This window comes from Halichoeres trimaculatus, unplaced genomic scaffold (assembly GCF_033239565.1).
Source record: "Halichoeres trimaculatus isolate MK-OKI-2021-1 unplaced genomic scaffold, fHalTri1.1 fHalTri1_scaffold_14, whole genome shotgun sequence".
NCBI classification, from domain to species: Eukaryota; Metazoa; Chordata; class Actinopteri; order Labriformes; family Labridae; genus Halichoeres; species Halichoeres trimaculatus.
The window spans coordinates 3,535,836-3,552,429 of NW_027437192.1; the positions used below are offsets into that span (position 1 = coordinate 3,535,836).

General features: G+C 41.6%; 2 protein-coding genes across 2 annotated transcripts in view; both read right to left on the minus strand.

The window, feature by feature from the left end:
• Positions 1 to 784: 784 nt before the first annotated feature.
• On the minus strand, positions 785 to 7,264 carry LOC141802824 (uncharacterized). Its single transcript, XM_074686586.1, has 4 exons — positions 6,917 to 7,264; positions 4,497 to 4,827; positions 4,123 to 4,396; positions 785 to 2,672 (listed from the first exon to the last, which is right to left on the minus strand). The coding sequence occupies exons 1-4, from the start codon at positions 7,111 to 7,113 to the stop codon at positions 1,186 to 1,188; spliced, it is 2,289 nt and encodes a 762-aa protein (XP_074542687.1). The 5' UTR covers positions 7,114 to 7,264; the 3' UTR covers positions 785 to 1,185.
• Positions 7,265 to 10,318: 3,054 nt separating this feature from the next.
• LOC141803279 (major histocompatibility complex class I-related protein 1-like) overlaps positions 10,319 to 16,594 on the minus strand; it is a 34,856-nt gene continuing 28,580 nt past the window's right edge. Inside the window, exons 2-6 of the mRNA XM_074687240.1 lie at positions 11,892 to 12,152; positions 11,221 to 11,499; positions 10,782 to 11,078; positions 10,549 to 10,650; positions 10,319 to 10,467 (exon numbers count right to left, since the gene is read on the minus strand). Of these exons, the coding sequence (XP_074543341.1) occupies positions 10,319 to 10,467; positions 10,549 to 10,650; positions 10,782 to 11,078; positions 11,221 to 11,499; positions 11,892 to 12,152 (1,088 nt within the window). The remainder of the gene's footprint in view (positions 10,468 to 10,548; positions 10,651 to 10,781; positions 11,079 to 11,220; positions 11,500 to 11,891; positions 12,153 to 16,594) is intronic.

Genomic DNA, 16,594 nt, shown 5'->3' on the forward strand with positions numbered 1-16,594 from the left:
TGCATGGCTGAGGTATCCCATCAGTAAATAAAAAGCACAGGAAGCAGCTTTTAGCATTAATCAGATTAATCCCATCATCATGATTAATCTGATTAAAAATTTTAACTCAATTAATTCATTAATTCATCTGCTGAGCACCATGACTCAAATCCCCTTAAATGTCGCTGGCAACGCATTTTGGGCAGTTTGTCCAAGTAAATTTCAGTGCAAAAAAAAAAAAAAAAAGACGATAGTCCACCAGAAGCGTATTGCATTTACTTGAAGAAAAAAAAACTTAGGTTTTTCAGAGTAATTTATTCTTCAGTTTGTTTTTTGTGGTAATTAATTTTGTTTTTCTGATTAATATTTTTGTATTGGTTTGTTTTTTGCTACAATTTTTCTGTTTTTTGTGGTAATTTTTTCCCCGTTTTTAGGAGTAATTTTTTTTCTTGAAGTATCAAGCTACTTCGAAATCCCATGAGAACCTCCAACCTGCAGAGACTCCGGTGGATGTGTGGTGGCTCCTGTGTTCCGCACGGATCAGAGATCCTGTTCGGCACATATATGTCTTATCCTTAACTTTCTACCGGCTTTCCAGTGTAGAAGCAATGCCACCGCACATCCACGGGAGTCGTCTGCAGGTTGGAGGTTCTCACGGGATTTCGAAGTAGCTCAATATTTCAGGAAAAAAAAATTACTCCTAAAAACAGGAGGAAAAAGTTACCACGAAAAACAGAGAAAATTATAACAAAAAACAAACCAACAAAAAAATATTAATCAGAAAAACAAAATTAATCACCACAAAAACAAACCGAAGAATTAATTACTCTGAAAAACCTGAGTTGTTTTTTTTTCTTCGAGTGAATGCAATACGCTTCCGTACCATCAACATAAAGAATTACACACACTCTGCAGGAAGAAGTTTTTTCTGCTAGCGCTTTGGCTAATGCAACATCAGGGCCTCAGTAAGTCTTCCTAACACAAACTGCTCCATCGAGTGACTTCCCACTCCTGTCTAAATAATTAAATCATCATCAACTAAAGCTTCATTTCTTTTCATCAGTGATAACAAAGCTGACTGAATTATAAATTTACACGGAAGAACAAAAACGACTGAGTTATCATTAAACTCACCACAGCTTCCAATAGTAAACAAGCTTCTCTGACTCCAGCTGACTGGATTAGATTACGAGTCAGAGCAGAGAGTCATGGATCATTAAATTCTGTCTTGATCTCAGCCTCTGGTTGCTGAAGTCTTTCTGAATCTGAGCTCCTCTCCTGTGATGAACTTCCCCTGCTGTCTCCATCATCTTCTGTATCTGTGTCCGCCTCTGCCTCTTCTCCTTCCTTAGTTTGGTTTTGATGAAGCTCTGAAGTTCGACCGCCTACACACTTATGTTTCTTCAGCTGAAACCACCAGGTGAATCTACGGTCACAGACGCTGCAGCTGTAGCGTTTCTCTTTCCCTCGCGTGTGAACTCTCATGTGTGCAGTCAGATACCATTTGTTGTAGAAGCTTTTACTGCACTCAGAGCAGCTTAATGGTTTCTCTTTTGTGTGAACGTGCATATGTGTAGTCAAATGTCCCTTTTGTCTAAATGTCTGTTGGCAGACAGAGCAGCTGAAGGGTCTCTCTCCGGTGTGAACCCTCATGTGTGTGGTAAGAACGGACTTCTGGTTGAATGTTTTCCCACAGTCAGAGCAGCTATAAGGTTTCTCTTCTGAGTGAATGTGCATATGTGAAGTCAGGTGTGATTGTTGTTTGAATGTATTATGGCAAACGGGGCAGCTGAAGGGTCTCTCTCCTGTATGAGTCCGTGTGTGTCTGATCAGGAGATACTCATGTTTGAACTGTTTTCCACACTCGGAGCAGTTGAAGAGTTTCCTTTCGATGTGAGCCATCATGTGCGTGTTCAGAATGTGCTTGTGTTTAAAACTCCTTCCACATTCAGAGCAGTTAAACGGTTTCTCCCCGGTGTGAAACCTCATGTGAACATCCAGTCTTTCTTTATCTGAATACTTTTTACCGCACTCGCAGCAGCTGAAGGGTTTCCCCTGTCTGCGATTTGTCATGTGACGTCTCAGCTGATTTTTCTGGGATAATATTTTCCCATTATCAGAACAACTGGATGGTTTCTCTCCTGTGTGAATTTCTCTGTGCCTGATCAGATAATGACTTGTTGCAAACCTTTTACCACAGTCGGAACAACAGAACGGTTTCATTCCAGTGTGAACGACTTTGTGTCCGATCAGATTTTCTTGACGGTTAAAGCTTTCACCGCGCACTTCATCAGAATTTAACCCTGACTGTTTTTCTCTGGACCACCGGCGATCATCGCTGTCATCAGTGTCAGGGTCAGAGGAGTCTTCAATCATGACCTCAATCTCTGGTGTTGAAGAGCTCTCTGAATCTGAGCTCCTGTCTGATTCTGGGTCCTCGTCACTATCTCCAGTTTCCATCTGATCAGTCTGTCTTTGGTTAAGCTGAAAGAGATGAAGTCTCTCTTCATCCTCTTCATTTTTCACAGTGACGACATTCAAAGGGAGTGTGTTGGTAGCAGCCTCCTTCGGTCCCTGAAGCTGTTCTCCGTCCTGGATGGTCTCTGAGACGTGCTGGGGCTCACTGTCCTCCTGGTCCTCCTGCCAAGGAGGCTCCTCTTTCATCTGCAGCTGCTGGACGTCTGCAGGAAACTCTATGACACAGAGGAGAGTTGTGTTAAAAACCAAATTAAGAGAAGTTAAACTCACATTTTCAGACATGCTATTCTTATTGTTTACTACTTTTATCATTAAATATGTTTCCTGCAAAAACACACTCGATTTCTACACTTAAAGAAAATTTTGTAAACAAATAAACCCAAGCACTGTGCTTCCTGTTTACATCCAAAAGGTTCCAGCAAAGCCAGGACAACTCTACAGAAGTGTTTACAATCTCTTCTCCTTTTAAGTTTGAGACCTTCAGGATCATAAGATGCATCACTGAATTTAATGTCCCATATTAAACAAAAATCACTTCATTAAGTCTTTTAGTGAAATTTGTGGGTCTTTGTGTTTCCTCCCAGCCCACAAAATGTGATATTTAATGACAAAACCCGTATTTAGTAGAGCTTGTGAATGTAAACTCCTGACCTAAAACGAGCTGTTTGGATTTTGGGGGTTTGCCGACGTCAGCTATTCCCTTTTTTGACCAATCAGGAGCAAGTCTGACCTGATTGGTCCACCACAGAAGATACCCCCAAAACTGCTCCCTGCTGCTGCTCCAGTAGCCATCACTGCTCTGTTTTTGGCTGTAAACAGCCTCATAGCTCCATGCTCAAGCTTCCCATCTCAGAAGAAGACAGACTAAGTGTCTAGAGTTCATTTATCAGGAAATGTTCCAGCTACACTCAGTAAAACTGTGCATGTGTGTGCTAGTCACTTCACGGCCGACTGCTTTTCCAACTTTGGACAGTCCAACAGAGGGCTAGCCAATAGACTGGTCCTGAATCCAGGCGCATTACCAACCATCCTCCAACAAACCTCGGACCCTGGAAATGTGGGTATTTTAAATGCTGTGTGCTGTGGAGCAAATGGAAGAGCTTTTCCTCAGTGTCCCCCCTGTCTCTGTGTTAGCTTCAGGATGCTAACTTTAGCTGCAGTTAGCCTGTTGTTTTAGCCTGTAATGTTACAGTAAACGAGCTTCTCTGTTTTCTAAACATTGTGCACTCGGAGCTCGTGGCGCCGCTCTCAGTGACGTAGAAGAGCGGGGCGGTATCAGCGGTGGCTCATTTACATATGAAGGCCACGCCCACTAAATCAGAGCGTTCTGAACAGAGGGGCTATGAGAGCCTGGAAACAATGCTGCTGTGCTTGATTTATTATTATTTATTTTTGGACCAAAACATGTTACTACCATTTCATGAAGACATCAATGATCCAGATTAAACTGCAGGAAAGGAGGAGAATATGGGACTTTTAAATCAAAGATTTTTGGATACGATGGCTGACTTCACAAACACAGACCTGTAGAAAAGATTCATCAAAGCTTTCATTCGCTTTTCTTTTTCAAAAAATGATTGCGTTTAATATCTTGTCTGACACGTCCTTGGATATTATCACAGATTTTGATGTTTCTGGTTAAACATGGATAGAAACTAAAATTACCATGAGCGGTCACGCTGTTCCTTTCCTTTAGCCGAGCGAGGACCTCTGCTCGTTTCCTCTGCCAGTAGCCCTTCATGGAGGAGTCCTGTATGCTGTGGAGCGTCGTGTCCACCACCATCCCCATATTCATGTGTTTGAATAACAGGCCGACCTTTGTGTAGCTGCTGCCTGAGAGAAGAATGCTGCTGGACAACATTAAGTCTCCGGACTGCATCCCAAATTTGAGCTGAGGCTGAGAGTTCCACTTCCACACACTGTGACCGTTGGAGCAGCTCTGTCAGAGAGGAGAACAAAGAAAGGAGCACATGTCGTTCAGTTAACCACAACTAGAAGCTTCTCAATGGGTCTGTCTTCACGTCTTAAACAGAGCTTACCCATTCCATGATGAATGCAGTGCCCCTCCTGCTGATTCCCACCTCAAACGGTGAACAACAGCTGCACTTTGTCTTTGTGGTGGGATCGACATGAGGACACGTCTGGATGGGAAGCTGCAGAAACGAGCCCAGTTTTCTCAAACACTCCTCGTATGCGATGCACGCGCTCTTCTCAGTGAGGTCATCCTCATCCTGCACAGCCATGAGGTCTGGGAACTCTGATGTGTCTTCTTCTTCATGCTCTGATGGTGTTTCTTCAGGCACTGTATCATCCACGTCAGTGACTGTTCGATGAGCTCCTTCAGAGGGCGTAGAGAGCGCTCCCCCTGCTCTGCACCACACAAAATAAGACAAATCATGCAGGCGGTAAAGAATAATGATCACAGAGATGGTTTCTCTCTCCTTTCTAAGCAACGTTGTTAAATCTTTAAAACCTACAAATTGCCCACTGGACATTGTCCCTCCTAAGGTGATGAAAATCCTAACCTTGACCCCTCAGTGATGTCTAACTTTAGACCTATTTCTCATCTGCCCTTTCTGTCAAGGGTTTCAGAAAAAGTTGTTTTTAATCAGTTACAATTATTTCTGGAGAACAACTCAATCCTTGAGAAGTTCCAGTCTGAGTTTAGGTCTCGTCACAGCACGGAGTCTGCGCTCCTGAAAGTACATAACGATATAGCTTGGGCAGTAGATACCAAATCTCTGGTTGTGCTAGTGTTGCTTGACCTCTCAGCTGCCTTTGACACAGTGGACCATTCAGTCCTCCTGTCACGCCTATGTGATTATGTTGGCATTCGCGGTACGGCACTGAAGTGGTCTGAATCATACTTATCCGGCAGAACATTCCCTGTTACGGTTGGTGACTTGTCCTCCTCAAGTGCTCCTCTCTCCTGTGGGGTACCACAGGGCTCTATTCTTGGCCCTTTTCTTTTTTCTTTATATATTTTACCTCTTGGGTCAATCATAGCCAGGAACAACCTCTCCTTTCACTGTTATGCAGATGATCTGCAAATGTATCTGCCAGTGAAGTCAAACAGCCAAAGGGCTCAGAGTTCTTTGATTTCCTGTATTGCTGAAATAAGCCCAGAATTTTCTCCACCTTAACAATGATAAAACAGAGTACATCATGTTTGGGAACACTGGGTGACTGGCTTTGGATCCTTGTTTCCAACACTCAGTCGAAATGTCAGCAACCTGGGAGTGTTTCTTGACTCTGAACTTAAATTCGACAAATAAATAAACAGCATTGTCCAAACCAGTTTTTTCCAGCTTTGTCTTCTGGCCAAAGTTAAAATGTTTTTGAATCACCACAACCTTGAAATGACCATCCATGCTCTTATACACGGTATATGCTAAAATCCTGAGGTTGATTTCAATGCCTTTTTAAGACTTTTTCAAAAACCTTTAAAAAAGTTTCAAGACTTTATCTCAACTTTCATTTGTTGTTGGCATCCACTTTTTAACAGTTGTAGTTTACATTTTTACAGGAATGATGTAAGCTAAGGACGAATAAAGCTTGAAAGAACAAATGAAACTAAAGGTTTATCCACACTCCCACAACAAGAAGAAAACGAGAAATTATTTGATCATTTTTAAAATTTAGGACATGTGCCGGAGATAGTGTGATTTGCTTTAATGTTGTGTTTAATTTCTCTTTATGAAACTAGAAATTACGTTAATTTATAGCTGGTGTTTATACCGCTCACAATCCTTATTGTTGTATTTTACTGTAACTAGAGTCTTTATGTATTTTTTACTACACTTTTACTTTTAGTCTGTTTTTACTTTTTTTCCATTGTATTTTATTGATCTTATTGTTTTTATTATTTTCATTGCTTTTATTGTTTTTTTATCGCTGTTATTGCCTCTTTTTGTTTTTAATTGACTTATTTATTGCTTTCTTCCAACTATTGTAAAGCACTTTGGTTCACTGAAAGGGTTGTTGTAAAGGGCTGTATAAATAAAGAACATTTACATCAACAAGTCTGCACAGCCTGCTATGCTGTGAGTTTTACTGATGAAAAACTGAGACAAAGATGAGTCATTTCAGAACTTTTTCCACCTTTAGTGTGATCTATAACCTGAACAACTCACTGAGCTGAGCAGCAGACTGAAATCTTTTAGGGTGGAGGAGTAAAACATCTACGGCCTCATTTATCAAACTTCTTCATGAGAAATAACACAAACATAAATTCATCCCACGATAACAAACTAAATGCTCCAGTGGTTAGCCAATCATTTTACTGCACGCGCTGGAACGTGTGAGTGATGACTAAACAGCACGGCTAGCTCTACAGCTAGCTAAAGAGCTAGCTAGCTGGCTAGAGCTAGCCGCGCTGCCCTGGCTGAGCTCCCAGCAGTCACTGCGGTGAAATAAAATGTCAAACCGCGAATATAAAAATAAATTAGGCATTACAAACCCGTTGAGAAGGAAGAGGGCCAACTCGGGGTCTGATTTCAGTCCCTTTGACCGCCTTAGCTCCCTCCAGCTGTTGAAAGCATCGCCGAGGTTGACCTGTGTTTTAGCCCGGGCTCGATCACTGTCCCGTTCATGTTTGATCTGCTCTTTGGTCCTGAACCTTTTTGGACCTTCAGGTCTAGCTCCAGAGTCCGCCATCACCACAAAATAACCCCGAGAAATCCTTTTCTTCAGGACAGACGACTAATCCTACTCATGACCGGTGCCTCACGTTGGTTCTTCCTTCTTCTTCTTCTTCTTTGTGGTGTTTAACGGCGGTTGGCCACCTTAAAACGGGCATTACCGCCACCCTCTGGCCCCGGAGTGGGCCAGGCTCCAATGACCCTACCTACTTCTCTCTTGTCCTACGTAAATAAATGGAAATTAACTACTAAATAACCAAAATACTATAATTTAATAAACAAACAAATAAATAAAATAATGAAATAATAATAATAATAATAATAATAATAATAATAATAATAATAATAATAATTAAAATAAATAAACAAATAAATCTATTTAATTTGATAATAATATGATCAAATACATAATAGTCACAATTTGAAAAAAAAAAAATCCTTATAATCTATCATATATCCTTATGCTCTTGAGAAACTCCACCACCATCTTTAAAGTAGCTCCACCACCCTCACTAAGTATATCCTTCATTTCAAATCCCAGAATCCCCACACTCCTCATTTTGCTCCTCAATTCTCTCCTATATTCTTCATACGCCCTACACCACAGTAACACATGTTCCACTGACTCTTCCTCCTTATCCCATCTAGTCTGCCACAGCTGATTTGCTTTCTCCCAAATTATCCCTTTTGCCTCTGCTTTGCTTAATCGAATATGCATTTCAACCTTCTCCTTCTTTAGAGCCCTCTTAGCTAAGGCATCTGCCTCTTCATTGCCCCCCACTCCTACATGAGCAGGGACCCACAGAAATCTTACAATACTTCCCTGATTCATACACCGAGTAATGCACATCAAAATTTCATATAACAAGCCCTGCCTGCTTCCAGAATGGAAGGACTTTAAGCTAGTTAACACTGAAGCAGAATCACAGCATATTAGCATCCTCTCTACCCTAGCATGCTCAGCCCATCTGAGCGCCACCAGCACAGCAACCATCTCTACTGTGTACACACTCAGTCTGTTCGTAGTCCTTCTGTTAAGTGACACCCCCCTATCTGGCACAACTACTCCAAACCCTGTTATGCCAGTCTCCAAATCCTTCGATCCATCTGTAAATATCAAAATAAAATCCCTATATGAAACCTGAATATGACTCTTAAAAACTCCTACCAAATCCACCCCCCTTCCCGACTTTTTCTTCTCCAACAGCCACCAATCCACCACTGGCCACCTCAGCATCCAGGGAGCCACAACTGGATATACCACAGATGGACATAATCGTAACTTACCTACTCCAAACTCTTCTGCCACTTCTTTACCTGCCCGACCAAAGTTCTTTTTTCTACTTTTTCCATTTTCCCAACAGTCCCTTAGCACCCCCATAGTAGGGTGAGAATCTCCATGTCCCTGCAAACTAGACCAATAATTAGCCATCAGCTGTCCCCTCCTTATTTCCAATGGCATTTCATTCATAGCCACTTGTAGAGCAGACACTGATGTGGATTTGAATGCCCCACTGCAAATCCTTAATACCTGGGCTTGCAGAACATCAAGCTTCCTAAGATGTGTCTGGGCCACTGACCCATACACCAAACAGCAGTAATCCAGCACCGACCTCATTAGAGACACATACACTGCCCTCAAAGCCTCACAACTAGCACCCCAACTCCTTCCAACTAAACACCTCATCACATTTAGAACCTTTTTCCCCCTTTCTCCTATCCTCTTAATATGGCTCTCCCATGTCAACCGAGCATCAAATACCACCCCCAAATATTTAAAAGAATCAACCCTCTCCAGCTCTTGTCCATATAACTGAAGCCTGAGACCATCCTTCACCTTCTTCCGTGTAAAGAACACAGTCTTCATCTTCTCCACTGAGAATCTACAACCCCAATTCAGCCCCCACTGTTCCACTTCATCTATTGCTTCCTGTACCTTCTTTACCCCATTTTCCAAACATTTCCCTCTTTTCCACAGAGCACCATCATCAGCAAATAGGGACCTCCCTATGTCCTCCTGTACCCCAGCAAAAATATCATTAATCATAATAGTAAAAAGAAGAGGACTAATGACACTCCCCTGAGGAGTTCCATTACCAACTAGGAACTGACTGGACAATACAGATCCAATCCGAACCTGAATCTTTCTATCAGTCAAAAAATCTCTGATCAAATTAAACATTTTTCCACTTACTCCCAACTTGTCCAGTTTAATCAGCAATCCCTCTCTCCACATCATATCATACGCCTTCTCTAAATCATAAAATACAGCAATCACTGATTCCTTGTTAGCCTGAGCCCTCCTTACCTCATCCTCTAGTCTAATCACAGCATCCATGGTGTTTCTTCCTCTCCTAAAACCACATTGATATCCTGCAAATACACCTTTCTTCTCCAACACATAATTTAACCTGTCCGTCACCATCCTCTCCATCACTTTACAAATATTTGAAGTCAAAGCTATTGGTCTGTAACTAGATGGCAATGTAGGATGTAGGCCTCATAGCAGTAAGTGATAGAAATATAAGAGTTGCCCCTTTCAAGAGTGTTTATTTATGTTCTTTCAACTAATATTAAAAGGAGATATGCCTTTTTATGTTGCTGTTGCACTTTAAGTTGATTTTTGGTTCATTGTTACATTTTAAAGGAAGGAGATATGCCTATATATTGCACTTTAAATTGTTTTTCATTAATAACTATGTCATAAAGAAGATATGCCTTGTGCACTACTTTTATATATTTAATTTAATAATTAAAGTGTTTAAAAAACAGACAAAACTTGTTCATTTTTTTATTTTTATTTTTTTTTTGCTTTTTGCTGATCCAAAAAATGATCCGATCCGTGACCTTTGATCCGAGGAACGATCTGATCCGTGAGTTTTGTGATCCGTTGCACCACTAATCAGCGGTGTGACTGAAAGAGGAAGAATCAATGTGGCTCTTCCTCCTCCTGCTTACAGTGAAGCATGGCGGTGCCTCTGTGATGCTCTGTGGCTGCTTTGCTTCTTCAGGCCCAGAAAAGCAACAGCATGTGAAGAGCAAGATGGATTCAATAGAGCAGCAGGAGGTTCAAGGAGGAAAAGTCAGGCTTCCTGTGAGAAAGCTGCAGCTTAGAACGGATCCAAAGAAGAGCTCAAAGTCCACCAAGACTCCGCCTCAGAAGAAGTCTTGGAATGGTTACCTGACCTCAACCCTACAGTGAATGTCTCTGCTAGTAAAGGTCAAACACAGGTATCAGAGCTGAGCTGTGACTGTTTAACCCCCTCAGTAGATGTTAGAGTCTCTTCTTCCTGGTCCCGGTCTGGCTCTGAGCGGGATGGTGGGTTCATGGATGTTGTTTCTGGGTTTGAGGTTTCACGCCGCTTAGTAGCTGTGAGGTCAGACAAACACAGCGTTAGTTCTCTGATTATGTCAGAGTAAAGAATCATCAGCACACCTGAGAGACTCTTACCTTTCCTCTGTCTGTAAAACACAAATCCAACACCAACAGCAACAAGTAGCAGAAGAAGAAGAAGGCTCACACCCACAACAACAGCAACATCTGTGGGATCCTCTGCAGAGAAACAACAACAACAAATAAAGAAAAGTCCTCCTTTTTCTTTTTGATCCAAACTCTGTGACAGTTTTAATGATGAGGACTCTGACTGTTTGCTGGAGCTCAGCCTGAGCAGAGGACACACTCACCATGGTTGGTCCTGATCACATCTTTGTGGAGTTTGCTGATGATGTCCTCCTTCACACCAGAGAGCTGAAACACACATTCATAGCTCCTCCAGTCCTCAGCTGGAGGTTTCAGCAGGTCCACACTCATCTGGAAGGTTCCATCATGGTTTGGGAGGATCTCTCCGTGGTCCACGTCCTCCTGAAGCTCCTCTCCATCTCTCCTCCAGAACATCACGGCTCTGTCAGGAAAGAAACCTGTAGCGTGGCAGGTGACTGGAGAGGAGGGAGACTTCTGGAGGAGAGACACTGACGGGACCACTGAGGGAGAAGGAGGGACACAGGACAGAAAAATGGTGTGTAAAGCCTTTTGACCTGAAAAAATATAGACAACAATTTTTAATGAATGTACAGACCACCACACCATCTATCTGTGAATAAGACCATCAAACAAGCTGACTACCTGATTTCGTCAGAGCTTTCTTTGCATACTTGATGTACGTCTTTAGCCACTCAGGGTAAACCTTAGTGAAGTAAAACTTGTTTCGGTTTTCTCTGTTTTTATCAGCATCCCAGTTCAGTTTGGTGCTAAAGGCCTGTGGTCTGGAAGCAATCCATGTAGACGTCTTCTGGTCGAATGATAAGAAGTCTTCACCATCATAACCGTACTGGTCAAAACCGTTCACCTCTCCAGTCTCATCGTCCCACTCACAGCCGGTCACTGTCTGTACAATGTGAACACCTGAGAGAGACAAACAGACCTCAGCAGAGCCACACACTGATCTCCTCTGTGTCACACATTGATGCTTAAATTCATGCAGAAGGAGCCCCAACCAAGTATAGAGTGCTTATGAAGATTCATACTTTCAAAACATTTATGTGATAACTATCTATTTTTATATGTCTTATTTAATATTCAAGCTTTCTAAAATACAGATTTTTGAGTATTATTTATGAGTTTCAATTTTATAATTGAACTTCTTAACTAAATCAACTCTTCTACTGTATTTAAATTTATTTGATGCTCTTTGTGTAAAGCAGCCTTTATGCTGTGACCATGTAGTGAATTCATTAATGTCAACAGTACATTAACCTGAAGGACTGATATGTTTAAAGATCATGACAGCTACGTACCTCCACTTTGGTTGAAGCGCTGCTTCAGGTTGTGGATGGTTGCTCTGAACCAGGAAGGCATATTCACCAGACACTCCTGAGTGTAGCGCTCTTGCTGCTGGGGATCATTGTCAAACACACTCTTCATCCAGTCCTCTTTGACATGAATCTTTGTGTCACAGTAAGCCACCATAGTTTCATCAACCACTGCAGCTGCAGAGAACTCTGGGAAGTCTGGGAGTCCAGATGATCCAATGTAGATGTACTTTAGGGAGTGTTTCACTGAACAACAAACAAAGTCAATATGTTCAGCATTCGGTGGGGGTTCCCTCTTTTTTTGGTTGTGTGTGTGCCTTATTTGAGTTATTTTACAAGAGTGTGTGTGTGTGTGTGTGTGTGTGTGTGTGTGTGTGTGTGTGTGTGTGTGTGTGTGTGTGTGTGTGTGTTTAGGTTGTTTTCAATTAGTTTTTCTTTATTGGGATCCCTCTCCTAGACCCATTGCACTGGGTAGGCCTCAGCCACATGCCCTCTATCCAACCAGTCCTTCTACTTTTACCATTACCATTTTTTGCCATTTTAAGAACTGGTAATAAAACAATTGTTTTTTTTGTCAACTCTGGTCTCAAGCTCCTTCGGGGCCCCTTAGGTGCCACAGAGAACAAAAAATATAAATCGTGCGCACAAGATACTAAAACGTGCACACATTTCAGTATCTCATGCGCACGAAAAAATGTTATTTACCATTTTTGACTTGTCTTTGTCATTGTCCCCTATGGCTTCCAGTAGTGACATCGGATGTTCACAAACACACAAAATGGAGAGAAGAAGTGAGCTCCTTAAGTTGTACTTCCACCTGGGAATGTCACATAATGACATTCTTGCTGCTCTTGCCATGAAAGATGGAATAATCTTAAGTCGGAGAACTTTGCTGCGCATACTGAGCGACAACAGGCTCAGCCGGCGCAAAGAGTACTCAGATTTGGGCCGTGTCATTGATTTCATACAGGAACAATTACAGGGTCCAGGAGATGAGTGGATATTATGGGGCATTTTCGCCATCTACTGATGAGCCCGGCTGTTTGTTGTCGCATGCCTGTTTAATTAAAGCGTGCGCACGTTTTAGCTTAATCGTGCACACGATTTAATATACTGTGTGCATGTTTTAGTATCTCGTGCGCACGATTTATATTTTTTGTTCTCTGTGGCACCTAAGGGGCTCCGTAAGCTCCTCTGTACACACCCCTAACCAGTGTGTAGTTTAAGTTTTTTTTTTTTTGCTTGGAATTCCCCGGTGGCGTTACCTTCCCTTGTGCTGCAACACTCAGTTCAGAACATGATAAGATGAGAGGATGGTGGAGTTACTGTGACGCATCTGCCCAACATTAGCTACACTGAGACCTTTTCTTTCCACCTCCTTTTAGCTTCTCTTATCTATTTACTTAATGGTGTTATGTGCTAAAGGATACAGTTCATTCCAGTGGCACAGTTAAGTTCAAACAATCTGTCAAAGTCCTGAGAAAATGACCTCACATGGACTGCTGTAGCTTAACAGTGTAGCTGTGTCCCAATTCAGGGGCTGCAGCCTACGGAGGCTGGATTTGAAGACCGATTACGTCACAGCGGTGCGTCGGAGGCTGTCCCAATACGGAGGCTCCTCCAAATGCGGCCGACGAATCCGTCCTCCGTTTCGGGGGCCGCGAAGGACAGGTTTGGTGAATCCTTCATAGCCTCACATATCCCAAGATTCATTGCGCATGAACGCCAAACATGATGGACACGGCCGAACTCCAAAAGTAGTCTTGTTTTATCCTGATATGAAGGATTTCTGGCAACAACTATGTGAAGTGTTTCTAAAACATCAAAGAATATTTTGTTTTTCTGTGTGAAAATGTGCTGTTTTGGGCTCTTTTCAAGTAATATAGAGGAAAAAGAGTTCTTTATCAATCTTCTCATTATTTTATAAAAATATGTTCATAAATGTAAATTCTCTTGGGAAAAAACTTACTTGGTGTTTTTTAAATTTTTTTTAAATTTTTTTTTTTTTAACAGGGAATTCAAAAAAGACATTAAATCATTTCAGCAGCTTTTATTTTATACTTATTTATTTATCATCCCCCCAGCACTTGATCAAACGTTGAAAACGTACCTTGTTGCTTTACTCTCATGTAAATGGTGGTTTTATACGATATCAATAGGGATAATAATAATAATAATAATAATAATAATAATAATAATTATTATTATTATTATTATTATTATTATTATTATTATAACAACGCAAAGTAATAAAAAGAAAGTAAAAATCATCCTGTTTAAATGTGAGGTTTTGGTTTACTTGTGTTTAAAAGTAATGTAAGCCTGACAGGTGAGGGCGGCGCTGTGTGATGTCGAGGGTGACAAACAGGAAATGCTTCGTAGACCAGACCTTTGCGGTCTACACAGGCTACAAAGGCCGGGTCCTCCCAAGGCTACAGCCTCTGTAGGCTGCAGCCCCTGAATTGGGACACAGCTAGTGTGTTCCAGAGAGGTGCACATGACTGTGGAGACTGTATAAAACATGGACGTAGCCTCCGTAACGTCACCCGTCTGTTCCTGAACCCGTGAAATGAAGCCAATCTGCGGACACAGCCACATTTGCTATGATGCCGTCTGTGAGTTTTTCTCCAAGCAGCTACAGGGTGCCTGCTGGTCACATGAGCTGAGCTGTGCCTGTGATTGGAAAATCAAATGATCCTGATACCTACTAAACTGCACAGGTAGAATAAAATTCACTCACTGTAGAGTTTGTGTGGATAGTGAGGTCGGCGTTTTAGACCCAAGCCGTTTTTCTGAACCAGGCTGTAAATGTGTTATTCATGCCATAAAAGTCTGTTTCTATGGCTGGGTGTGTGAGTGACTTCTGATCTTTCTGCAGCCAGCCTCAAGCTGTTTCTCGATGAACAGCAACTTTTAGAACTTCCTTATAGGCATCATTCTTACCGACCAAGATGTCGCCCCTTGCCCGTGACACAGAAACACAGGTGTGTACACACCTGTGTTTGTGATGCAGTTTTTGTTTGTTAGTTTGAACAAATGTCTGAAAGAAATTCAGCATAAAATAAATTAAATCAAACTGACAAAATCATAGGACCCACTTTGAACTGAAAGCTGGAGACATTAAAACAGTTTAGAGGGACAAAAGTTAAAGTTGATGTGTAGCTGTTTTCCCACGTTGTTAATGACATAAAAATGATGGAAAGGTCAAACTTGATGGTCATAAATTGAACCGTGTTATAATCAGCCCCCTCTCAGTGAGACAGTAATGAGCTGCTGTCTTTATTGTAAAGCTGCTTTCAGGTGATTTATAGAAGAAATGTAAAATCTGATCTTACCTGAAAATGTGGAGCAGCTCATCAGAGCCAACAGTAAAAAGGTCTTCATTTCTTCTCCCAGGTTTGTTCAGTCCTCCTGGTCCTAGATGGTCAAAATTTTACTGAGCTGAACTAGAAATAAAGGTAAGCTCCTCCCTGAGGGAAGGCGTGGTCACTCCACTTCACTCAAAGAGACTCAACAGGCTCATTCAAATGTTCAAACTGAGACACAAATAAAACCCTCTTTTATTTGAGCTCAACTCTAACCTCAAGTGAATTTAATGAGGATCCTTGCCTGAAAGGAGAGGGCCCTAATGTGTTTACTCTGTTTCCTCTTCTTCTGCTACTTCTCCCCTCCGCTCTTTGAGCTTGAATGTGACCCCCTAAACATGCTCAAAAGCTCACCAAAATTGGCACACACCTCAGGATCGGCAAAAAATTCAATATAATACCAAGCTTGACCCCCAACATCACAGAATTTGCTCAATAGCACCACCTAGGGACACTAAGATGGCCTTAGTGGCCAGCAGGAATGTCAAACAGAGATCAAAAAAACATCAAAATGTTTTTCTCACTGAGACGCAAAAATCATACACTGACACCCCTGACCTATCTCAAACAGGAAGCCAGCAATTTACCTTTCAAAGTAAAATTTCCCCACGTTTTTAACCCTTTCTTTAAGAATTATCTCCTCTGACACCTTAAGTGGTATCAGCTTGAAAATCGCTGAAATGACAGACAAGATCCTGCTTTACAAAAGTTATTGGGGATTTTAAAGTTTAGGACTCGGTTTTGAAATGACGAGCCCTCAAAGTCGCTGAACCCCAAAGAAGCCTTCTCAGCTCCCATCATTACAATGAATGGCAGCAGAAGAAACAGCTCCAAGCAAGCTGCCGCATTGGGGCCTCTAGACAAAAAAGGACAAGTCGCACAGCTTTAAAAATGACCTGGATGGATTCCTGATATCATGTCCCTACAGAAATGTCATATTTTTACATGGATTTCTGTAAAAGTGCGTAATCTCAGGAGTTGTTTGCAAAATTTTAATTAATTTCACTCCCTCTGCAGCAGTTGCTGATGATGTCACTCATTGGGAGTTCGGTGCAGCTGGTCATGTGACTCACTGAAGGAGGGAAAATGCTTTGGAAAACTGGAAATTTTGATAGAAAGAAGGAGATTCAGCATCAAAAGAAATAAAGCATGTTATTCCAGATAACTTTAATTATGTTTCTAATCTCTGTATCACAGATAAATGTGCTAAAGAAATCTGTAATTTAAAAAAATCATAAAATCACTTCTACTGCTCAGGAGCTTTCACAGGAAACACACATTTAAATATTTACAAACAGGAAATACATGTGGAAAAAAGAGCAA